This window comes from Girardinichthys multiradiatus, chromosome 18 (genome assembly GCF_021462225.1).
Source record: "Girardinichthys multiradiatus isolate DD_20200921_A chromosome 18, DD_fGirMul_XY1, whole genome shotgun sequence".
Taxonomy (NCBI): Eukaryota; Metazoa; Chordata; class Actinopteri; order Cyprinodontiformes; family Goodeidae; genus Girardinichthys; species Girardinichthys multiradiatus.
The window spans coordinates 48,811,479-48,837,748 of NC_061810.1; the positions used below are offsets into that span (position 1 = coordinate 48,811,479).

The 26,270-nt window shown below is 40.8% G+C and overlaps 1 protein-coding gene and 1 long non-coding RNA gene across 4 annotated transcripts in view; both read right to left on the bottom strand.

Annotated features, from left to right (window-relative positions):
* LOC124883530 (gastrula zinc finger protein XlCGF57.1-like) overlaps nt 1-26,270 on the bottom strand; it is a 36,361-nt gene that overhangs the window by 4,731 nt on the left and 5,360 nt on the right. For 2 of the 3 annotated variants that reach the window (XM_047390665.1, XM_047390663.1), the window contains exon 2: nt 15,430-15,722. In XM_047390665.1, the coding sequence (XP_047246621.1) occupies nt 15,430-15,722 (293 nt within the window). Of the gene's footprint in view, nt 1-13,451; nt 15,723-26,270 lie in introns of those variants that run through there. The other variant, XM_047390664.1, reaches the window with a different exon arrangement.
* Nucleotides 2,192-3,201, bottom strand: LOC124883536. Its single transcript, XR_007042231.1, has 2 exons — nt 3,064-3,201; nt 2,192-2,411 (listed from the first exon to the last, which is right to left on the bottom strand). It is a non-coding gene; the product is annotated as an uncharacterized LOC124883536 (long non-coding RNA).

Sequence of the window (26,270 nt, forward strand, 5' to 3'; positions counted from 1 at the left end):
TGTATATCATGATTACTGTTTGCAAATGAATCACTGTCATCAGTTTAACTTCAACATCAATGTTCCCATTATGGTTCGTAGCAGTTTCATCAAACTCTCAGCAACACTGATATTTCTGTGTGAAATGATATCTGTCAGGGATAAATTACAGCCTGAAGACACGATGCATTCAGCGTTCAGGCTGCTGGGTTTCTACAGGATACTGTTTTAATTAGCATTATGCCCCTCAGAGCACTTTAAACCTGGATATGGCTCTTATTCTGAAGGCTTGCCACATTCACCCTATAAATAAAAGCACAGACAGAGAGTAATCAGACGCTGGGATACAAGGCAGTCAAATAAATGTGATGAACTGGTAACCAGTTAGAAAGACAAAGCAGTCAATCCAATGAAACTAAACTGACTTCAGGTCAGTGAACACAACTTCCTGAATGTGTTGCTGCACATGCTCAACTCTCCACACACATGTGACACTTTGAAACTTTTCTTGCGGGTTGTTTGTATTAAAACTCAGCTGTGTGCGAGAAGGGAGGGGCGTTGTCAGGGCAACAGACTCAGCCAATCACAGTAAGAGTAATCTCTGCCGTCAATTTTCCCATTTGGTACAAGTAAATATTTTACTGTCCAGCTTCTCACATCATGATGCACAGATGATCGGATCCAAAATAGAGGTTTGGATGCTCTGAAACATATCTACCTCCAGCTTCTCCACTTGTTACTGGTCAAATTATCTTCAAAAAGCCTTTTTTGCAAAGAATTTAGCTACATGTAGGAGTTCGTCCTGTAATTGGTGGGTTGCCGGTTCCAACCCCCGCTCTGCCCATCTCAGTTGTTATGTCCTTGGGCAAGACACTTCGCCCGACTTGCCTACTGATGGTGGTCTGAGGGCTCGGTGGCGCCTGTGTATGGCAGCCTCACTTCTGTCAGTGCGCCCCAGGACAGCTGTGGCTACAATGTAGCTCACCTGTCAGTGTGTGAATGTGTGTATGATGGGTGAACGACTGATTGTAAAGTGCTTTGGGGTCTCTCGGGACTTGATAAAGCGCTATACAACTTCAGGCCATTTACTATTTGAAGGTTAAAATATCTGAGCTTGTTTTCACCAACTGAGACGATGCCCTTGATGGACAGTCATAAAGCGTAGACGTTTTAAAAGGCAAAGACATTAAATATAGTTTTAACGGGAAATATATTTTCAACTAATTTTACTAATACCCATTTACCAGTAACCATAAATTATTTAAAGCAGAATGAAAAGAGAAAAACGAAGCTTGTGTCTGAGCAAGAAAACGGAAAGCAGAACACTGAACCACTGAACAAAGGCTCGCACTGTTGCTGCAGAACAAAAGAGTGATTTTATTATTTTAAACATATTTATTTTCCCCTACATTGTTTTTTTTCCAGCAATAAAAGTAAAAAATATTAAAAAAATAATATAATAAATAATTGCTAAAACAGGCTACAATGAAGAATAAATTAAGAGTCGGTTGTTACAGGTTGCAATAAACCTTCAGGGAAGGTTTTGTAAAGGTTATTTTGTGCAAATTATAATAAATAACTTTTAGGGAACATTCGCTCTAGGGTTGTCGCAACCTGAACTTTAAGGTTTATGACTAAAATGCAAGAAAAATATTGAAAAATGTCCACTCATAATGATCAGTGTTGTTGCTCAGGATATTCCGATTTGGAGTGACCAAATATTCGATAATAAAAATGTGTGCTGATGTACAGACAAACCAGTGCTCAAACGCTCAGCTGTAAAGCTTTGGTTTGGTCCTCCTCTTACTTCAATGTCCCTGCAGCTGAATGACAAACCTAAACGTTTCATAATACCACATTTTAATGAGCTGCTCATCTAGTTTCCCTTTGTATGAAGTAAGGACAACACATCTTCTAAAGATCCTCCTTGCACAGCTGTAAAGTTCAAAGTTCAGCTACATGTTACACCCTTTCTCTTTGGTGGTTTAAATATCTCTACTATATTTTCACTGCATTCTGCTCATATCAGCTGCAACATGTTTCAGACGATGCATTTGATGGGCGATAACTGATGGGCAAAAAATCTAATTGTTATAAAGAGCAAATTACTAAATATAGCTTTACAGAAAATGTTATTTATAACTAACTATATTAATACTGTACTTATACCACAGTAGCAGTGTGGTAATTAATTTAAAAAGTAACCATTTCATCCTGGCTACATACTTTTAATTGTCCTTTTTAGTTTGAAGGAAAAAGAGGAGAATAAAACCTATGAGGCTGAGCAAGAGGAAGCATTGTGTGCTGTAGCGGCAGAGCGTGAGCCCCATCTGCAGAGGCTATAGTCCTCGATGCAGCCGTCCTGGGTTCGATTCCTGACCCTGGGAGCTTTGCTGCATGTCTTCCCTCTTCTTTCTCTGCCCATTTCCTGTCTGATAACAATATGGGCCACTAGTGACAAAAAACTCTTATGACTCTGCAAACACCAACCCTTAAAGAATGTCAGGCTTATCAATGTTAAACTACTTAGACACAGAGTAAAGAAATACATTTATTTTTTAAATATCCTTCTTTAAGAAAAGAAAGGAAATGGTGAGTTTTCGCAGCATTAGAAATGAAAAGGTGGACTGCAGCATGAATCAAGCAGGACTGTCCTGAATAATATTATTAGCTATAGACTAGAATGCCCTGAATTACTGAAATTTCACAGAAATAGAAACGCAGACAGAACATAAATATAAATAACAGCATTGATTATGTTTGGGTTAACAGAGTAAAATCTAGCTGTTTATATGATCTTATTTTCTCAGTACTTCTTTATTTCTGCTGAACAGGATATGAAGATATGGTGCAAAGCTGTAAAAAAACAAAATCACATTTCTTTCCCCCTTCACCCCACATCACCTCTTCTGCACTTTTACCTTATTACACATTAAATGGACGCAGTAAAATTCCAGCGTCAGAGAAGAAACCTAGCTAAGCTACAAACTGACAACGGTTTCTTCTCATGAAGAATCCTACTCCATCAGGTCCCTGAAAGCTGCTGCTAACCTGCAGCTAGCAGAACAATGAAAACATCCAAACCTAATGACTGCAGCCGATCTTCGGGGCTGAAAGCAGCATCCAGTATTTCGTGTCTCTGCTCCTCTGCTGCATCCAGTCGCTGTTTGACCTGCTGTCTCCACATCTCTGGTAGCTTTTCTCTCTCCAAACTTTCCTTCAACCGTTACTGAGCAGTTCCTGCTGAGCTTCAAACCGTTTCTCTTCTTTCCAGAGTTCATCAACTGCTGCTGTTTCTATCTTACATCTTTATTAACTCTCCCGCTGCTGCTCCGTCAACAAAAACCCAAGAAAACACGAAGGACGACGCTCCAACTGCCGCCATTGAACCGGAGAGAAACACGAGTCTGCGCACTGGGGGTTAGGGGCTTCTTCTGGTGTTTAATGGCGGTTGGCAAGAATCTGTAGGTGTGCATTACCGCCACCACTGGTATGGAGTGTGGTTCATCATGGATTGACATCTTTCTTATTTAATCAAATTCTATGAAATAATTTTGTTCTTTTAGGAATCTTGAAGTAAATGTTTGCTCCCTTTGTTCTTTTATGATGAATCTATTATGCTAAACTTTTCTTTAATCCTTTCAAATTCTCTCTTCATGCTTCTTCTTTCCAGCTCATATTTCTGACACTATAAAAACATGCTTCAATTGTTTCATCCATCCCACTGGTCATTTCATGTTCTAAACATAACATTGGATCATTAATATTTCTCTCTTTTCCAAAACCACTTTGCACCTTAGTAATGTACCTGTTGCTATTCAAATAATATGTTAATCTATTATTAATAATTTTTTCCATTATTTTGCATATATTTGATGTTAAAGCAATAGGTCTCTAATTTTCTGGTTTTGTGTTGTTTAGCTATTGGTACGATGATTGACTCCTTCCAGCTCTGAGGCAGCTCCCCCTCCTCCCAGACTTTATTATAAAGCTCTAATATGACATCTTTAGATGTTTCACTGAGATGTTGTATCATTGTGTAACAAATCTGATATTTACGTGGTGCCGTATTCTTAATTTTTCTAAGCACAGAGTTCAGTTCTGCTTTTGTCAATGGTTCATTCATTAAGTTATTTGTTTCTTCAGTGTTCTGTAGTAAATCTTTGTATTTCAGTTGTGTGGCTTCCCTCCCTTTCCTTCTCTCATCACTAATGTTACCTGAACTATGAATTTTATTAAATGTTTTAGCTAGTATTTCAGCTTTTTCTTCATCTTGTATTATAGTTGTGTTTTCTACTTTTAATATTGGATATCCATATTCTTTCTTAATACCATTCATTCTTTTAATTGTTTTCCATATTTTATCAATTTTTGTTTCTCTTCCTACCGTACTACAAAAATTCCTCCAATATTCTCTTTTTGCATTCCTAATAATTTTCCTCACCATTGTTTGTTTTTTGCTTTATATTCAATGAAGTTCTGAAATACTGGATTTCTTTTAAGTGCTTTATTTCTTAACTTTATTACTTCTCTACATTCACTTGTCCACCATGGTACCATTCTCTTATCAAACCATCTTCCTCCTTTCTTTATTGAATTTTCTGTAGCTTCTATAATTATTTTACAAACACATTCATTTATATTATTTACATCCATTGTCATGTCTATTTTTCCTAGATTCTTTTCACTCAAATATTGAAATTTAATCCAGTCTGCTTTATTAAAATTCCATTTATTTATTTTTATATTATTAATGTTGAATGTTAATCCTGTTCTGATCTTAATGGGATAATGATCACTTCCTATTGTTGTGTTTTTATCAATATCCCACTCACATATACCAGCTAACGAATTTGATACCAAGGTTAAATCAATTGTTGACTCTTCTCCTGTTCTTACATTAATTCTTGTACCCCTTCCATCATTAAGACATACTAAATGTTTTGTTTCTATTACTTCTTCTATAACTTGTCCATTTTTATCATTACACTTTCCCCATATTGTGCTATTAGCATTAAAGTCTCCACACCATATTACTTTATCCTCCAGATATTCTAACATCTCCTCCATCCACTCCATTGATAATGTTTTACATAGGTTATAAAAATCAATTATCTTACATTTACCTTCTTTTTCCCAAATTTCAACAACTACAGTGCCTTGTGAAAGTCTTCGGCCCCCTTGAACTTGTCAGCCTTTTGCCACATTTCAGGCTTCAAACATAAAGATATAAAATTTTTATTTTTTGTGAAGAATCAAATACAAGTGGGACACAATCGTGAAGTGGAATGAAATTTATTGGATGTGTCAAACTTTTTTAACAAATAAAAAACTGAAAAGTGGGGCGTGCAATATTATTCAGCCCCTTTACTTTCAGTGCAGCAAACTCACTCCAGAAGTTAAGTAAGGATCTCTGAATGATCCAATGTTGTCCCAAATGACTGATGATGATAAATAGAATCCACCTGAGTGTAATCAAGTCTCCGTATAAATGCACCTGCTCTGTGATAGTCTCAGGGTTCTGTTCAAAGCGCAGAGAGCATCATGAAGACCAAGGAACACACCAGGAAGGTCCGAGATACTGTTGTGGAGAAGTTTAAAGACGGATTTGGATACAAAAAGATTTCTCGTACTTGTACTCATAGTCTTCCGCTTTATCCGGGACCGGGTCGCGGGGGCAGCAGATTCTGCAGAGACGCCCAGACGTTCCTCTCCCCAGACACCTCCTCCAGCTCCTCCGGGGGGAGCCCAATGCGTTCCCTGGCCAACCAATAGACATAGTCTCTCCAGCGTGTCCTGGGCCGTCCCCTGGGCCTCCTCCCGGTGGGACGTGCCTGGAACACCTCCCGAGGAAGGCGTCCAGGAGTCATCCGATATAGATGCCCGAGCCACCTCAACTGGCTCCTCTCGATGTGGAGGAGCAGCGGCTCTACTCCGAGCCCCTCCCGGATGGCCGAGCTCCTCGCCCTATCTCTAAGGGAGTGCCCGGCCACCCTACGGAGGAAGCTCATTTCAGCCGCTTGTATCCAGGATCTCGTTCTTTTGGTCATGACCCAAAGTTCATGGCCATAAGTGAGGGTGGGAACGTAGACCGACCGGTAAATTGAGAGCTTCGCTTTTCACCACAACGGACCGGCACAGCGCCCCCATTACTGTGGCAGCCGCACCAATCTGTCTGTCGATCTCCCGCTCCATTCTTTCCTCACTCGTGAACAAGACCCCGAGATACTTAAACTCCTCCACTTGAAGCAGGAACTCCCCTCCAACCCGAAGAGGACAAGCCACCCTTTTCTGGTCGAGTACTTTGGGAGCGAGCGGTCGGATCTCTGAGCCAAAACAATTAAAGCAGTACTCAGAAATATTCTCCCTTCAAACAACCCCACGAGAGGGGACTTTATTTCTTCAAAAAACGCACAAACAACATCTTCATCAAAAATTCCAGAAGTCACCCTGCCTCCAGTCTGTGCAGGGTGGTTTTTATACAGATACAACGCACTGGTGTGTATGGGGGCCTTCTTAACCAATTGAAATCATTATTCTCCGTTACATAATATTCCTTGGCACATTCACAGTTATCTCTACTCTTTCCGAGAATACACTCCGACCCAACATCTGGAAAACATCAGATTGGCGTACGTGACATTTCATAACCCTAACCCGTCATGAGGGGTTCTTGAAACCCCTCATGACGACTACAAAAATATTTCCCAAGCTATAAACATCCCAAGGAGCACTGTGCAAGCAATCATATTAAAATGGAAGGAGTATCAGACCACTGCAAATCTACCAAGACCCAGCCGTCCCTCTAAACTTTCATCTCAAACAAGGAGAAGACTGATCAGAGAAGCAACCAAGAGGTCCATGATCACTCTGGATGAACTGCAGAGATCTACAGCTGAGGTGGGAGAGTCTGTCCATAGGACAACAATCAGTCGTATACTGCACAAATCTGGCCTTTGTGGAAGAGTGACAAGACGAAAGCAATTTCTCAAAGATATCCATAAAAAGTCTTGTTTAAAGTTTGCCACAAGCCACCTGGGAGACACACCAAACATGTGGAAGAAGGTGCTCTGGTCAGATGAAACCAAAATCAAACTGTTTGGCCACAATGCAAAACGATATGTTTGGCGTAAAGCAACTCAGCTCATCACCCTGAACACACCATCCCCACTGTCAAACATGGTGGTGGCAGCATCATGGTTTGGGCCTGCTTTTCATCAGCAGGGACAGGCAAGATGGTCAAAATTGATGGGAAGATGGATGGGACCAAATACAGGACCATTCTGGAAGAAAACCTGTTGGAGTCTGCAAGAGACCTGAGACTGGGACGGAGATTTATCTTCCAACAAGACAATGATCCAAAACATAAAGCCAAATCTACAATGGAATGGTTCACAAATAAACGTATCCAGGTGTTGGAATGGCCAAGTCAAAGTCCAGACCTGAATCCAATCGAGAATCTGTGGAAAGAGCTGAAGACTGCTGTTCATGAACGCTCTCCATCCAACCTCACCGAGCTCGAGCCGTTTTACAGGGAAGAATGGGCAAGAATTTCAGTCTCTCGATGTGAAAACTGATAGAAACAAACCCCAAGAGACTTGCAGCTGTAATTGCAGCAAAGGGTGGCGCTACAAAGTATTAACGCAAGGGGGCTGAATAATATTACACGCCCACTTTTCAGTTTTTTATTTGTTAAAAAAGTTTGACACATCCAATAAATTTCATTCCACTTCATGATTGTGTCCCACTTGTTGTTGATTCTTCACATAAAATTAGAATTTTATATTTTTATGTTTGAATCCTGAAATGTGGCAAGAGGTTGAAAAGTTCAAGGGGGCTGAATACTTTCACAAGGCACTGTATATACTCCAAATCTTTAACTTTTCCTAATATTTGATATTGAACTCCTTCCTTTATAAATATTGCACACCCTCCTCCATTTCCTTCTGGTCAATCTCTTTTTATACTACCATACACTTTAATAACAAAATCTAATGTTGGTTTTAACCATGTCTCCTGTACACAAATCATCTCTAGTTTCTCTTCAAGTCCATCAATATAGCCTTTCAGTTCCTGACCATTAGCTATCAGACTTCTAGCATTTCATTGTAGTTTTCTCATATGTTATCAGCTGAGGTTCCTGGTCTCCCCTCTGTTTCCAACCTTTTATTGATGTTCTCCCAAGATCCCTCTTTGAAACCCAGAAATTTTTATGCTCCTCTCACAATTATTGTAATTTTTTCAGTTTCATGTTTGGCCTGGTCAGTGCAATTGATGACATAAGCTATGAATAGTATTAGTTTTTCTACTGATAATGTGGATGACGTGGCTAAGAAAAAATCAGAAGGACTGAAGGAGGATTTCACTCGTCTTCTGAATATTGTTGGAGGTCTCAATATCAAGGTGTTTCTCAGCGGACCCTTTGCACCAATTTTCTGTGGAGATGAGATTTTTTCCAGACTTCTGATGATTAATAAATGGTTGAAAAAAACATGTGCCACCACACCTGTGAACTTCATCGACAACTTTAATATTTTTTGGGAAAAAAGACAACTCTTCAAGCAAGATGGTTTCTGTTTGAACAAGCTGGGAGCCAGACGTCTCACATCTAATCTCTTCTATTCAGTAAATAATCCGCCAGCAGCTTCGACCTTCAGCAGAGAACATGGAGTATCAACAACAATGATAACGCTGCCTCCAACAGCTCCAGCAGAAACAATCAGCCAGTTGGCTGAGAAAGAGAGGTCATCACAAAAGGTCTCCCCATCAAAATCCACAGGAGAGGTGCCTGTAATAACATCTGATTTAACACAAATAATAAACACGTCCCTTTTGTCAGGTGTTTTCCTCCAGACCCTGAAAACAGCAATTATCAAACCTCTATTGAAAAAGAGCAACTTGGACAAGCTGCTACTACAGAACTAAAGGCCTATATCAAACCTCCCCTCCATCAATAAGATTATTGAAAAATCTGTGTTTCAGCAGTTAAACAACTTCCTAACAACGACCAACCGCTTCGATGTCTTCCAGTCAGGCTTCCTGCTCACCACAGTACAGAGACTGCTCTTGTCAAGGTGTTCAATAACATCCGTATAAATGTAGACTGTGGAAGAACCACAGTGCTGGTATTATTGGACCTTAGTGCAGCATTCGACACTGTTGATCATTTTATTAGAGCGCCTGGAAAACTGGGTCGGCCTTTCTGGTACAGCACTCAACTGGTTTAAATCCTACTTGAAGGACAGGGACTTTTTTGTGTCAGTAGGTAACTTTACATCAGAGACACAAAAATCACATGTGGCGTTCCCCAAGGGTCCATCTTAGGGCCCCTCTTATTCAATATCAACATGCTCCCCCTAACTCAGATTTTAATAAACAACAACGTAAGTTATCATAACTATGCAGACGACACACAGCTATACGTTACGATGTCACCAGGTGATCACGAACCCATTCAAGCGCTGGGTAAATGCTTAGAAGAAATCAATGCATGGATGGGCCAAAATCGTCATCAGCTGAATCAAAACAAAACTCAAGTAATAATCTTTGGACCAAAGGAAGAGCGTTTGAAAGTTAGCACACAGCTTCAGTTAATAGGGCTAGAAACCACCAGTCAGGCTCGAAACCTGGGTGTATTGATGGACTCAGACCTGAACCTTCAGAGGAACATAAAGACAGTAACAAGGTTGGCCTTCTATCACCTAAAGAACATCTCCAGGATTAAAGGACTATGTCTCAGCAGGACCTTGAAAAACTAATTCATGCGTTCATCTTTAGTAGAATTGATTACTGCAACGGTGTCTTCACAGGTCTGCCTAAAAAGTGGATCAGACAGCTGCAGTTGATCCAGAACGCTGCTGCCTGCGTCCTCACTAGAACTAAGAAAGTGGAGCACATCGGCCCGGTTCTAAAGTCCCTACACTGGCTCCCTGTAGCTCAGAGAATAGAGTTTAAAATACTTCTGTTAGTCTATAAATCACTGAATGGCTTAGCATCAAAATACATTACAGACTTGTTGTCAGTGGATCAACCACCCAGACCTCTCAGGTCTTCTGGCTCAAATCTACTCTGCAGAACCAGAACCAGAAGTAAACATGGAGAAGCAGCTTTTAGTTCTTATGCTCCACTAATCTGGAATAAACTCCCAGAAAACTGGAAAAGTGCCAAAACCCTAAGTTGCTTTAAATCAAGATTAAAAACGTATTTGTTTAGAGCGGCCTTTGACTGGGCCATCTAAACATTATTAGTTACGTTTCTAGTCAAATTTTCCTTTCATTTTCTTATCCATCATTCTATTCTCTTTATTTTATTTTATTTATTTCTTTTTTTAAATTACCTCTGTTGTTTGATTTTCTGTATCATTGTAATGTTTTTCCGTGTGTACAGCGCCTTGATGCCTAGTTGCTGAAAAGCGCTACATAAATAAACTTGACTTGACTTGACTAGATGAAAAACAGAATAACTGAAGACATTTTTAAGAACAGGGATCTGGTACTGATGGTTTTTGAGAACCTGGACATGAACAGAACCAACGACATCAGTGACTACAAATTGAGATTGAGTTAGTTTGACAGCAAGAAGGGGAGCAGCACTTACTACCCACCTTCAGTCAGGGCCAGCTTTGACAGGAAGCATCTTTGATAATGTCAATCAAAGCTTTATATATTAATTGTATGACACAAGCACCCCCCCCCCCCCCCCCTCCCTCTACACTAATGACTGCACCTCAGCGGACCCGTCCGTAAAAAAGTCCTTAAGTTTGCAGATGACACCAGTGTTAATGGACTAATCCAGGACAGTGATGAGTCTGCATACAAACAAGAGGTGGATCGGCTAGATCACTGGTGTGGTCAGAACCACCTGTAGCGTAACCCGCTCCAGACTTCGGAGATGAGAACACACCCCAGACTGCCTCCCCTCTTCATCCTCAACAACACTGTCTGCTGTGGACCATTTTAGGTTCCTAGGAACCATCCTTTCTCTGGACCTGAGAAGGTCCTCATACATGGACACTTATCAGAAGAAGGCCCTGCAGAGACTGTACTTCCTGCAGCAACTGAAGAAGGTCAACCTTCCAGGAGTTGCTGATTATCTTCTCCACTACCATCATTCAGTCTGTCCTGTCTTCGTCCATCTCAGTGTGGTTTGGCTCATCCACAAAACAGGACAGGTCCAGACTGCAACGAATAATCAGGACTGCAGAGAGAAGCATCAGGGCTGACCATCCCTCCATCCAGGACTTCTACTGGTCTAGGGTCAGGCAAAGGGCAGCTAACATCTCTGCAGATCCCACAATCCTGGAAACAAACTGTTTAGACTTTTACCTGCAGGTGGCGCTACAAAGCACTGTTAGCAGAGATGAGCAGCCACAGAGACGGTTTCTTCTGCTTCTCCTGCTGATCATTTGAATGATACATCAATGAGGCCCCCATCTTGGTACGGGGACACTTATCCCTAAAAGCATGGCAGCCTATTGCAGCAAAGAGCTGTCTACAAATACAATCACTTGTAGTCTTTAAAGAATTTTAAGCAGTTTTATCTGTTACAAACTCTGGCATGTGTTCTGCATAAAATACTAATAAAAACAAAACATTTTATATAAACAACTCTGTGTAACCAGCCATGCTTAGACTAACTGAACTAAAAATATGTAAATGTTTTCCAAAAGGATATACAATGTTCTTACTGTACATATTTCAGTTTATTACTTATATTTCTAATCAGCAAATAAGTGTAAATATATCAGTGTGGTTTCTGATAAATTTATCATTGATTTAATTGATAGTTTGTGATGTTTTTCATAGATAATTGCTTCAGCTTCTCTGCTGCTCGGATGCTTTCTCCCCTTGCATTCTTATCTCCCAGTCAATACCTACAGAAAAGTTGGACTAAACTACTTTAAATCAGTGATCCTCCATTATTTTTTAAAATGATTTTTTAATGGAGTTTGAGAGGAGGACCAGGTGACACTAGGAGGAACTGCATTTTTCATGGTGGCACAAGCTAATTAGGACAAAATGCCTCCCTTTTCCACAGATGACTGGGAAAAACTTCTCCAGAAAATAAGTGATGGAAAAGAAAACTCTTTAGCTTCAAGTGAATGTGAAGGAAAATGCTGGATAAGACAATGAAATGACCCTACTAATGATTCTAAACAGTGAAAAGACTAACAAACAACCAACTAGCGCCATCAAGAAACATAATATTGCAGTAAATAAGAATAAACCGACCAACAGTCCTCCCTGGAACTTTCCTGGTGTAAAGCTAAAGAATAAATCCCTTCCTTCAGATCTGGGAAGACAGTATCTTCATGGAGGGAAGACATGTTTTCAAAAAGATGGATTTTATCTTGATAAGTGTGGAGTAACACTCTTCGCTGCCAACATTTTCTATTCTGTGAATCAGACACCAGATGCCTTAGATATTTTGGCCACAAAAAGGAGACAAGACGACGTTCTGAAGGACAACTGCAGCCTGCTGAGATAAGGATGAACCATGAAGAATGACACACAAAGGGACTTCTTCATCACTACAACAAATTGAATCTCACCAGATTCCAACAGGACAAGTGGACCCCCCCCACACACACCCCAACCCCCGTAGCCCCAACAGAGGACCCCACCCACCTTTTCTTAAGACTCCAGGCTCCCCTCTCCTGGATTTAATTGACAAAATGGAAAACCTTGTCAAAATCAGAATACAACTCACTCCCAAATCTCACATTTTCTCCACAAATTCCTTCATCATCCAGCTTATAATAAGCCTGTTTGTATCCAGGTTGTTCCAGAAACATATCTGTGATTTGTACAGAGCCCACGGATAAGACTACCAACAGGATTATATCCAGGAAAAACTTGTCACCTATTCAAGCGTTGGTTTGATGCTGAGAACAAATCAATGTTTGGATGAGCCATAATTTTCTTCGATTGAATAAAAACAAAACTGAAGTCATTATTTTTGGACCAAAGGAGGAGCGATGAAGAGTCAGCACACAGCCTCAGGCCTTTGACTGTGTTATCTAGAGATTATTAGTAAAGTTTTCAGTCAAATTTTCATTTCATTTTCTTATCCATCATTCTATTCTCTTTATTTTTTTTTTTATTACCTCTATTGTTTGATTTTCTGTACCATTGTAATGTTTTTCCTCATGTACAGCGCTTTGAGTGCCTTGTTGCTGAAAAGGAAGAGGAAGCAAATAATGGTTCAGTTAAAAATGGATTTTTCAGGTACTCCACAGAAAATCTGGGTTTTAGTGAACAATCCAACAGAAATATGTGGATTAACACCAAAGAAGAAAGGAAACACCTCAACTGATAAAAAATATAGGGTCTAAAAGAATGAGGGGGCCTTTCTTAAAAATGTGGCACAATTTAACTGGAAATAAACAGGCTTTTCAATGTTACAAGATTTATTGTCAAGAAGAATTATTCTAACAAATAATCAAACTCACACCAATTATCAGACTTGTGCGCTACGATTTATAAATGAAACTTTTATTCCTTATATTACCAAACAAAAGAAAGTAAAATAAAAAAAGCTATTTGTTTTTTAGAATATCAGAGAAATGTTTTTGTCATGAACATTGTATTCTTCAGGGTTATCTTTTAGCCTTCCAGATGTTCACAGTGAGACATGACGAACAGGGTGGCCCAAATATTTGCAGAGCTCTATGTATAAATAAAATGCACAAGCAAAATAAAAAGTGTATTTAAACATCCATAAAGGAATAACCAATGTGGGGACAGATCTGCGTCATGACTGCAGCAGGTAGGATCTAAGTAGGATCATGTCTAGAATTAAGATCCTTAAACTAGGAGCAGAGGACAAAGCAACACTAATGGCATGAATAACTTTTGACCTGTTGCTGCAGCCAAAGTCCTGACCAACAGAATACTATTTCACAAAACAAAGAGATCAAATTTATATACAGAAATATTGACTCAGTCTAATCAGAAAAATTTCAAGTCTATATATATGCAGAGTATACATTTATATAAAAAAAACTCAGTCCCAGTTAATTGCATTGAGTCTTTAACTTTCTACGTCACACCAACCACCTGGTTTAGGGTGAGGTAACATCTAGTTTTCATGCTCCTCAGCTCAAGATCAAACTCCCTGAAAACCTGAGATGTGCAGAAATTCTTGGCTTCTTTGTGTCAGGACTGAAAATATTTCGGTTGACTCCCACTCCCCTAGAGGCCAAAGAACCCACACACGCACACACAGAACATGCAACAATTCTTTTAATATTGGCATTTATGCAATTTCTCCTGTGTGGATTCTCATGTGATTTTTTAAAGTGGGCTTTTCAGTAAATCTTCGTCCACAGACGTCACAACCAAAAGGTTTGTCTCTTCTGTGAATTGTCATGTGACCATTTAAAGCAGACTTTTGAAAAAATCTTCGCCCACAAACATCACAACCAAATGGTCTGTCTCCTGTGTGACTTTTCACGTGTCTGTTTAGATTTGATTTAAATCTAAATCTTTGCTCACAAACATTACAACTAAACGGTTTGTCTCCTGTGTGGATTCTCATGTGGCAGTTTAAATGTGAGTTTTCACTAAATCTTTTTCCACAAACTTCACAACTAAATGGTTTATCTCCCGTGTGGATTGTCATGTGACGGTTTAAAGCAGACTTTTCAATAAATCTTTGTCCACAAACATCACATATAAATGGTTTGTCTCCAGTGTGGACTCTCATGTGGCTTTTCAAAGTTGACTTCAATCTGAATCTTTGTTCACAAACGTCACAATTAAAGGCTTTTTCTCCTGCATGAATTCTGATATGATTGTTTAAAGTTGACTTATTACGAAATGTTCGCCCACAGAAATCACAACTAAATGGTTTGTCTCCTGTATGGATTCTCATGTGTCTGCTTAAACTTGATTTAACTCTAAATTTCTGTTCACAAACCTCACAACTAAATGGTTTTTCTCCTGTGTGAATTTTCATGTGTCTATTTAATTTTGACTTGACTCTAAATCTTTGTTCACAAACATCACAACTAAATGGTTTTTCTCCTGTGTGGCATTTCATGTGTTTGTTGAGATAATCCTTCCTGTTAAAACATTTACCACAGTCAGGACAACCATAAAGTTTCTGATCCTTTTGGACTTCCCTCGCTGAGCTTGAAGACCTCATTGCTGAGTGACTCGTCATGTGACTCTGAAGAGAGAGCAAGTTGACAAACTGTTCGCCGCAGTCAGAGCAGCTCAAAGATCTGAGGACAGAGTCTCCACCTGATTCAGGAGCCCTGCTCTCCTTCCAGGCATCATCACTGTCTTCAGTTTCAGATCCAGAGTCAGGATGGTTCACATCACCTTCCTCTTTATCATCAGTGACCTCAGTCTCTGAGAAGTTGGCAGTATCTCCATGGGTATTTAGATCTTGACTCATGGTGGATTCTGGTCCTCCATGGCCTTCTTCATCAGTAACTGCTTTTATCTGCTCAGCTGAGCTGCTGGTTGGTTCTTCACCATCTGTTTGACAACAATGAAGCTGTGAGAGCAGAGGTTTATCTTCATCATCCTCGCATTTTATGAGAACAGTAATGACTGGAAACCTGTCGCCATCAGTCTCCTCCTTCACACTGAGCTGCTCTTTCTCCAGACTGGTCCAGAGTCCCTCATCTTCCTCCTTTATGTTGAGAGGCTCTGTGCTCTGCTGGTCCACATCAGTACTATCTTCTTCAGGAACCTCTTCTTTAACCAGCAACATTTGAACATTTGAAGGCAAATCTGAAACGGAATATACAGATTATGAACAACAGTAGCTGGTCAATGCTTCTAAAATGGTAGGTATGAGATGTAATGGATCCATTTGGTAAAAGTCTTTAAATTCAGTTTTTCTTTGTGTAACACAATCATAACACTTGCCATCTCGGGGCACTTTAGAAGACTAGCATCCATTTCATACATAGAAATGTGTAAGTCAATCAAATCATAGACATATTAAAACTCTACTCTATACATGCCAGATTTCTGCTGCCCTTGTACAGACCAAAAATAATCATTCCCCTATGTTGGAAAAATTTATAAAAGTTATCATTGTTTAGTTTAAACAAGGTTTATGTTTTAAGTTCTACTCTGGTTAAGATGATTCCTGTGATTATTTTTTAGTGTGTAAAAGGGAGTGGAGAGAGTTAAGGAATGTGGTCTGAAGTGGATGACTCTCTGGACATGACATGCTCATACCATATACAGGTCCTTCTCAAAATATTAGCATATTGTGATAAAGTTCATTATTTTCCATAATGTCATGATGAAAATTTAACATTCATAATTAGCATATCATTAAAAGGGTCTCTAAACGAGCTATGAACCTAATCATCTGAATCAACAAGTTAACTCTAAACACCTGCAAAAGATTCCTGAGGCCTTTAAAACTCCCAGCCTGGTTCATCACTCAAAACCCCAATCATGGGTAAGACTGCCGACCTGACTGCTGTCCAGAAGGCCACTATTGACACCCTCAAGCAAGAGGGTAAGACACAGAAAGACATTTCTGAACGAATAGGCTGTTCCCAGAGTGCTGTATCAAGGCACCTCAGTGGGAAGTCTGTGGGAAGGAAAAAGTGTGGCAGAAAACGCTGCACAACGAGAAGAGGTGACCAGACCCTGAGGAAGATTGTGGAGAAGGGCCGATTCCAGACCTTGGGGGACCTGCGGAAGCAGTGGACTGAGTCTGGAGTAGAAACATCCAGAGCCACCGTGCACAGGCGTGTGCAGGAAATGGGCTACAGGTGCCGCATTCCCCAGGTCAAGCCACTTTTGAACCAGAAAAAGCGGCAGAAGCGCCTGACCTGGGCTACAGAGAAGCAGCACTGGACTGTTGCTCAGTGGTCCAAAGTACTTTTTTCGGATGAAAGCAAATTCTGCATGTCATTCGGAAATCAAGGTGCCAGAGTCTGGAGGAAGACTGGGGAGAAGGAAATGCCAAAATGCCAGAAGTCCAGTGTCAAGTACCCACAGTCAGTGATGGTCTGGGGTGCCGTGTCAGCTGCTGGTGTTGGTCCACTATGTTTTATCAAGGGCAGGGTCAATGCAGCTAGCTATCATGAGATTTTGGAGCACTTCATGCTTCCATCTGCTGAAAAGCTTTATGGAGATGAAGATTTCATTTTTCAGCACGACCTGGCACCTGCTCACAGTGCCAAAACCACTGGTAAATGGTTTACTGACCATGGTATCACTGTGCTCAATTGGCCTGCCAACTCTCCTGACCTGAACCCCATAGAGAATCTGTGGGATATTGTGAAGAGAACGTTGAGAGACTCAAGACCCAACACTCTGGATGAGCTAAAGGCCGCTATCAAAGCATCCTGGGCCTCCATAAGACCTCAGCAGTGCCACAGGCTGATTGCCTCCATGCCACGCCGCATTGAAGCAGTCATTTCTGCCAAAGGATTCCCGACCAAGTATTGAGTGCATAACTGTACATGATTATTTGAAGGTTGACGTTTTTTGTATTAAAAACGCTTTTCTTTTATTGGTCGGATGAAATATGCTAATTTTGTGAGATAGGAATTTTGGGTTTTCATGAGCTGTATGCCAAAATCATCCGTATTAAGACAATAAAAGACCTGAAATATTTCAGTTAGTGTGCAATGAATCTAAAATATATGAATGTTAAATTTTCATCATGACATTATGGAAAATAATGAACTTTATCACAATATGCTAATATTTTGAGAAGGACCTGTATATACATATATATATTTACATGTACATATATATGTACATATATATATATATATGTATATATACATATATATATGTACATATATATACATATGTGTACATATATATATATGTACACATATTTATATATATATATATATATATGTATATATACATATATGTACATATATATATATATATATATATATATATGTACACATATATATGTACATATATATGTGTACATACATATATATATATGTACATATATATATATATATACACATATATATGTACATATAAAAGTGTACATATATATATATGTACACATATGTATATATATGTGTACATATATATATGTATATATATATGTATATATACATATATATATATATGTACATATATATATGTATATATATATGTACATATATATATATGTACACATATATGTGTACATATATATGTATATATATATATATATACATATATATATATATATATGTACATATATGTATATATACATATATATATATACATGTACATATATATATGTATATATATATATAAATGTACATATATATGTGTACATATATATATGTACATATATATATATATGTACATATATATATATGTATATATACATATATATATGTACATATATATACATATGTGTACATATATATATATGTACACATATTTATATATATATATATATGTATATATACATATATATATATGTATATATATATATATATATATATATACATATATATATGTACACATATATGTACATATATATGTGTACATACATATATATGTACATATATATATATATACACATATATATGTACATATAAAAGTGTACATATATATATATGTATATATGTGTACATATATATATGTATATATATGTATATATACATATATATATATGTACATATATATATATGTATACATATATGTATATATATGAATCTAAAATATATGAATGTTAAATTTTCATCATGACATTATGGAAAATAATGAACTTTATCACAATATGCTAATATTTTGAGAAGGACCTGTATATACATATATATATTTACATGTACATATATATGTACATATATATATATATATGTATATATACATATATATATGTACATATATACATATGTGTACATATATATATATGTACACATATTTATATATATATATATATATATGTATATACATATATGTACATATATATATATATATATATATATATATGTACACATATATATGTACATATATATGTGTATATACATATATATATATGTACATATATATATATGTACACATATGTATTTATATGTGTACATATATATATGTATATATATATATATATATATATATATATATATATACATATATATATATATATATATATATATATATATATATATATATATATATATGTACATATATATATATATATATATATATATATATATGTACATATCAGAATAACAATCAGAATCAGAAAAGCTTTATTGCCAAGTACGTTTTTGGACATACAAGGAATTTGTTTTTGCGTAGTCGGTGCAATACAAATTAAACAGTATAAACATATCTACAATATAATATAAATATATGTGCACAGTTTTAAGTGAGTGAGAGTAAATATAGAGCAGTATAAGATGCACGAGCAATACAACAGTGCAGGTGATCATTGTGCAAGTAAAGCAGGAGTCCAAGCTGAGCGTTAATGTAACTCATAGAGTTGCAGGTTACAAGTGTCCTGTCAGCAAAAAAAGGGGGTGTGGGGGAAAGGGAGAGTGTCAGGGTGGTTTCCGGGCTTTGTTAACCAGGCTGGTGGCAGATGGGAAAAAACTGTTCTTGTGGCATGAGGTTTTGGTCCGGATGGACCGCAGCCTCCTGCCAGAGGGGAGAGTCTCAAAGAGTCTGTGACCGGGGTGGGAGGGATCAGCCAGAATCCTCCCTGCCCGCTTCAGGGTCCTGGAGGTGTACAGTTCCTGGAGCGACAGTAGACTGCAGCCAATCACCTTCTCAGCAGACCGAATGACACGCTGCAGCCTGCCCTTATCCTTGGCTGTAGCAGCGGCGTACCAGATGGTGATGGAGGAGGTGAGGATGGACTCAATGATGGCTGTGTAGAAGTGCACCATCATAGTCTTTGGCAGGTTGAATTTCTTCAGCTGCCGCAGGAAGAACATCCTCTGCTGGGCTTTCTTGATGAGGGAGCTGATGTTTGGCTCCCACTTGAGATCCTGGGAGATGATGGTTCCCAGGAAGCGGAAAGATTCCACAGTGTCAATTGTGGAGTCACAGAGGGTGATGGGGGCAGGTGGGGCTGGGTTCTGCCTGAAGTCCACAACCATCTCCACTGTCTTTAGAGCGTTGAGCTCAAGGTTGTTCTGGCTGCACCAGTCCAACAGATGGTCCACCTCCCATCTGTACGCGGACTCGTCACCATCAGAGATGAGTCCGATCAGGGTGGTGTCGTCCGCAAACTTCAGAAGCTTGACAGACTGGTGACTGGAGGTGCAGCTGTTGGTGTACAGGGAGAAGAGCAGAGGAGAGAGAACACAGCCTTGGGGGGAACCGGTGCTGATGGTCAGGGAGTCAGAGACGTGCTTCCCCAGCCTCACGCGCTGCTTCCTGTCAGACAGGAAGTCAGTGATCCACCTACAGGTGGAGTCGGGCACACTCAGCTGGGAGAGCTTCTCCTGTAGCAGAACTGGGACGATGGTGTTGAAGACAGAGCTGAAATCCACAAACAGGATCCTGGCGTAGGTTCCTGTGGAGTCCAGGTGCTGGAGGATGAAGTGAAGGGCTAGGTTGACTGCATCATCTACAGACCTGTTGGCTCTGTAGGCAAACTGCAGGGGGTCCAGGAGGGGGTCGGTGATGTCTTTTAGGTGTGAGAGCACAAGGCGCTCAAAGGACTTCATCACCACAGAGGTCAGGGCGACGGGTCTGAAGTCATTAAGCCCTGTGGTCCTTGGCTTCTTGGGAACAGGGACGATGGTGGAGGACTTGAAGCAGGCTGGTACATGACATGTCTCCAGTGAGGTGTTAAAAATGTCTGTGAAGACTGGAGACAGCTGATCAGCGCAGTGCTTCAGGCTGGCTGGTGAGACAGAATCCGGACCAGCAGCTTTCCGGGGGTTCTGTCTCCTGAAGAGTTTGTTGACGTCCCTCTCCTGGATGGAAAGAGCCGTCCTCAGCGTGGGTAGGGGGCTGGTGGGGGGGAACTTCAGGGTGGGGGTTGGAGGTGCCAAGGCCCCTCTTGAGGTTGGGGAGGTGGGGGTGGTGGATTGTGGCTGCAGCTGTTGGGGGGCGTCGTGGGGGATGGTTGCAGGACTGTCCCTTTGTCCTTCAAAGCGGCAGTAGAACTCGTTCAGGTTGTTGGCGAGGCGTCGGTCGTTGATGGAGTGGGGGGCTTTCGGCTTGTAGTTGGTGATTTGCTTGAGCCCTTTCCAGACAGACGCAGAGTCGTTGGCTGAGAACTGGTTTTGGAGCTTCTCAGAGTACAGTCGTTTGGCCTCTTTCACTGCCTTGCCAAACTTGTACTTTGCCTCTCAGTATATGTTTTTGTCCCCACTCCTGAAGGCCTCTTCCTTATCCAGTCTTAACCTTCTGAGTTTAGCTGTGAACCAGGGTTTGTCGTTGTTGTAACTCACCCTGGTGCATGATGGTACACAGCTGTCCTCACAGAAGCTGATGTAGGAAGTCACAGCCTCTGTGTACTCGTCCAGACTGTTGGTAGTAGTCCTGAACACATCCCAGTCTGTACAGCCTAAACACGCCTGGAGATTCTCCACAGCCTCACTGCTCCACTTCCTTGTCGTCCTCACAACAGGTTTGCAGAGCTTTAGTTTCTGCCTGTATGCAGGAATCAGGTGGACCATGATGTGGTCGGATTGGCCCAGTGCAGCACGTGGGACGGCGTGATAAGCGTCTCTGATGGTGGTGTAACAGTGATCCAGAATGTTGTCCTCTCTGGTCGGACATTTTATAAACTGTCTATATTTGGGGAGTTCGTGGGTCAGATTACCTTTGTTAAAGTCACCAGCGACGATTACTAAGGAGTCCGGGTTGGTCCGCTCCACACTCAGTATCTGGTCGGCGAGCATGCGCTGTGCGACCTGCACGTTAGCTTGCGGCGGGATGTAAACACCGACCAGGATGAACGAAGCGAACTCACGGGGGGAATAGAAAGGCTTACAGTTTATGATGAAGGATTCCAGGTCTGGAGAACAGTGCTGCTGAATCACTGTCACGTCGTTGCACCAACCACTGTTGAGGTAAAAACAGATTCCTCCACCTTTCGCTTTGCCGGAGAGTTCCGTGTCTCTGTCCGCTCTGTAGAGCTGGAATCCTGCCAGCTGCAGCGCAGAGTCCGGTATTAATCCACACAGCCACGTCTCCGTGAAGCACAAAGCTGCCGATGAATAAAAGTCCCTGTTTTTCCCCAACAGCAGTTGTAGTTCCTCAATTTTGTTGGGAAGTGAGCGCACGTTAGAGAGAAATATTCCAGGTAACGGTGTTCGTAGTCCACGCTGGCGAAGACGTACCAGCACCCCAGCACGTTTCCCTCTCTTCCGGCGTTTCACTGCGTGAACAAAGGTGAGCGCACCTTTGACCAGAATGTCCAAAAATTCCAGAGCAGTAGGCAGAAAAGTTGGAAATAGCTCCTCTGGTGTAGTAGCCCTGATGTTCATGAGTTCGTCTCTGGTGAGAGAGCTCCGGGTACCATCACAGAAGACCGTTTTAAAGCAAAAAACAAAACAATGCGCACCAACACGCCGAGGCGACCATCTGCGGCGCCATCTTGGAGCACATATATATATGTGTACATATATATATATATGTGTACATATATATGTACATATATATACATACGTGTACATATATATATATATATGTACATATATATATTTACACATATGTATATATATGTACATATATATGTACATATATATGTACACACATATATATATATGTGTACATATATATATATATACATATAAATATATATGTACACATATATATATATATGTACATATATATGTACACATATATATGTACATATATATGTACACACATATATATATATGTGTACATATATATATATATATGTGTACATATATATTTATATGTATATATAAGTTGTAAATAAAAGGCTGGTGCAAGGATTTATTCTTTGTGAGAATGAAGTCACTGTGCTGCAGAGGTCTGTCTCATCATTGCAAGTCAAACTTATTTGGTTCATTTGTGTCTTCTTTTGCACTGATCTGTATTTATCAGCCTTCTAACTCTAACACCCTAATAATTGGATCCAGGGATTTTAACAGACCAAACCTACCTAATAAAATTCCAAGATACAGACAGCACTAAATGTATCCCACCACCGACACCAACACAATGGACAACTGCTACAAAGACACTTATCGCACCGTCCCTCAAGTAGCTTTAGGACTCTCTGTCTCCTTCATCTCATTCCAACTTACAGACACAAACTGAAAACATATAAGCCTGTGGTTAGGACTGTCAGGAAGTGTGACTGCACCATTTGGAGTGTTTTTTACACTGCAGCCAGTGGACTGGACGGATTTGTCTAAACTGTGATATCATACATGAGTTTTGTGATAACGTGTGTGCAGACCAAGATCTGTTGCACATATAACAATAACCATGGTTCACTTCACTGTGGCAAGGCAGAGGCTTACAGCAGCGGGGACTGGCTGGTGACCTTAACATCTTTTTCTTCAGGTTTGACAAATAGGCATTCAAACCTCCCACACACACAAAGGGACTAACTACACCCCCACCACAAATTCTACACCCATGGCACAGGAGGTGGATCAGCTGGTCTACTGGTGTGGGCAGAACTACCTGGAACTTAACCCATTAAAAAAGTGGTGATAACTGTGGACCTCCGGAGAACACCACCCACACTCACTCCCCTCACCCTCCTCAACAAGACTGTCTACTGTGGATCACTTCTGGTTCCTGGGAACCACCCTTTCTCAGGACTTGAGATGGTCCTTGCAAATGGGACACTGTTCAGAAGGCCCAGCAGAGACTGTACTTCCTGCCACAACTCAAGAAGTGCAACCATCCACTGGTCATCTTCTACACTGCCATCATTTAGTCTGTGAATGCTGTTTTTATCCATCTCAGTATGTTTTGTCTCATCTACAAAACAGAACAGGTCCAGACTGCAATGAACAATCAGGTTTGCAGAAAGGATAATCAGGGTTGCCCTTCCCTCCATCCAGGACTTGTACAGCTCTAGGGTCAGGAAGACACCAAACATCCTGGACACAAACTGTTTATAGACTTTTACCTTTAGGTCAGAGCGCTAATGGAAAAAACCAGCCACCACAGAGGAAGTGTCTTCCGCTAGGCTGTCTTTCTGATGAACACAATCAAAACATTCCAGTCAGAGTAGTCGACTAGTCTGGCTGACAGGTGGGCTCTGCTTTCGAAGGCCACAACAGCCCAAGGTAGGCAGACACAGGGCATCACCCCAGGGCAGCCATGTGCCCTATACAGACGTAGGTCGTCAGTGAAGCACAGGAGCAGCAGCCTCCAGGCCAAAAAGGCGCAGGTTGAGACGCAGGGCACTGAGTCCCCAAATCCAGCCACATTGCGATCTCCCACCGTGAACGCCACAACCAGGACACAGCCCAGGGCTCCCACCAACCCCCAGCAGTAAGACCACCTAGCACCAAGCAGGGGAGAGCCCCCAGAACCCCCAACATGCCAGGCCCACTGACAGCCCAATGTGGCAACCGTAACTCAGAAGGACCAAGGTAGGGAGGGCACATTAGCACTCCCATCGGGTAAGTAAGCCCCTGCGAGGACATGGAAGGGATACTCATCAAAGCTCTGCGTATTCCCTGTCGCCCACGGCTAGCCCGACACATCCCCATGAACCACAGGCCACCCGGCGGAAGTCCTCAACTCCAGAATGTCGCCCGATCACCCAAACACACAATACCCCACCAAGGGGCTCCCCCAGTCCCCCCCATTACCTTCAGTTCCCACTAAACAATCACAGATGCAGGTACAGGAGAAAAAGAGGACGCCATGCCCCCAAGCCCAGCCCCTACAACCAGCGGTGTTTGCATGTGTGTCTGTGGTAAAGTGAAAAGTTTGAATGAATGCAGATGTATATGTTTAAAGTGCATTTAAATTGGGGTTGTGGCTAGGGTGTGCGAGACCCCACTGCTTGCTGACAGCAGATTCTGTCCCACTATAACCCCAAAGCCCTAAGTGTATACTGTATTAAAATTGTGGTGCACGACGGGGCCAAGAGCCTGCACTTTCCATTTTCCCAAACCTCAAGACCCTCCTAATGTGTGGTGTTGTATATGTTAGGGAGAAGGGGGTGGGCGCCAAGACACCAGCACAAACCCCCTTAAGCCAGTTTCCCAACTTGCCTCCTCTTGTCCCCCATGCGCCCACAACAATGCAGCGTTGACTAAGGCAAGAAACTCCCCCAAGAGATTCCCAAACAAGCTACAGCAGAGTCCACACAGCCAGGAGCACTTATGATGTGTTAGACCTCCTTGTTTTACAGGTGGTGTTAATGTTTCTTCCATTATCATCATAGTAGCTGGTGCTTGGTAGCTTAATGAAATCTGATAAATTTGTGCCTCACAAACGTCCTTCATAACAGAATTGCCAAATCTATACAGAAGTAAGAGTGGGGGACAGGCAAGAAAAAGACAAATTCATCTGATAGGTGACAAGAGTGCCAGATATCAGAAACCAGAATCTTTCTGCTTTAGTGGATTAACTGACTCCAAGTTACGAAGGTCAGGTGATCTGCTGAGCCTAACTCTGGGTTCAGAGTGGGCTTGAAACCTCCTCCCACCACCAGTGTTGTTTCAGTCTGAGTTGAAAGGGCAGAAAAGAGACCATGATAAACATTGGAGACATACACTAGTCTTTGTTGTTAATATGTTAATATTTATGTTAATAATTAAACATCTCCCTTCTGGACCAGATATGAGGAAACTGATGTACTTGGTGCATTCGGTCCACATTTGGATATGTGGGTTTCCAGAAGTAAGACCATAGCACCTTTCCATTGCTTTTGAAACCATTTACCCAGGTAGTTTCACTGTCCCAGTGCTTACTTTCATAGTCCTGGTATGGGGGTAGGACAGATAGGCTATCCGGGCAGTTGGACTTGGACTTCCCCACTAACCGCCGCCTGATCTCAGACCGGCACTCTTGGATTTCTCGCTACCTGTCATGTTTGTGGCGGCTGAAAGTTAATATATAGTAGGTATGTGTTGAATAACTGCAGGGACAAGAAAATAAATTATAATATCTTTCGGCAGACATTTTAAGTTAATGTTGGAATTATGAAGTGTTTCGCCACAGTTGCGCAAGAAAAATATTTTGATAGAGTACCCCTTAAGAATCAAACAGCACTTTCACTCTTTTCATGCAACCCTAACTTAGTGGAGTGTGAACTCTTTATTCATTTTTAAAGGTTTTATGCAGACGGCTCTGCAGGAGGAGAGACCACAGTCCCTGGGATTCTGAGTTTTTACCTGTCTGTTTTGTTATCTGGTGCAGTTCAGTCCTTTCTGCTCCTCC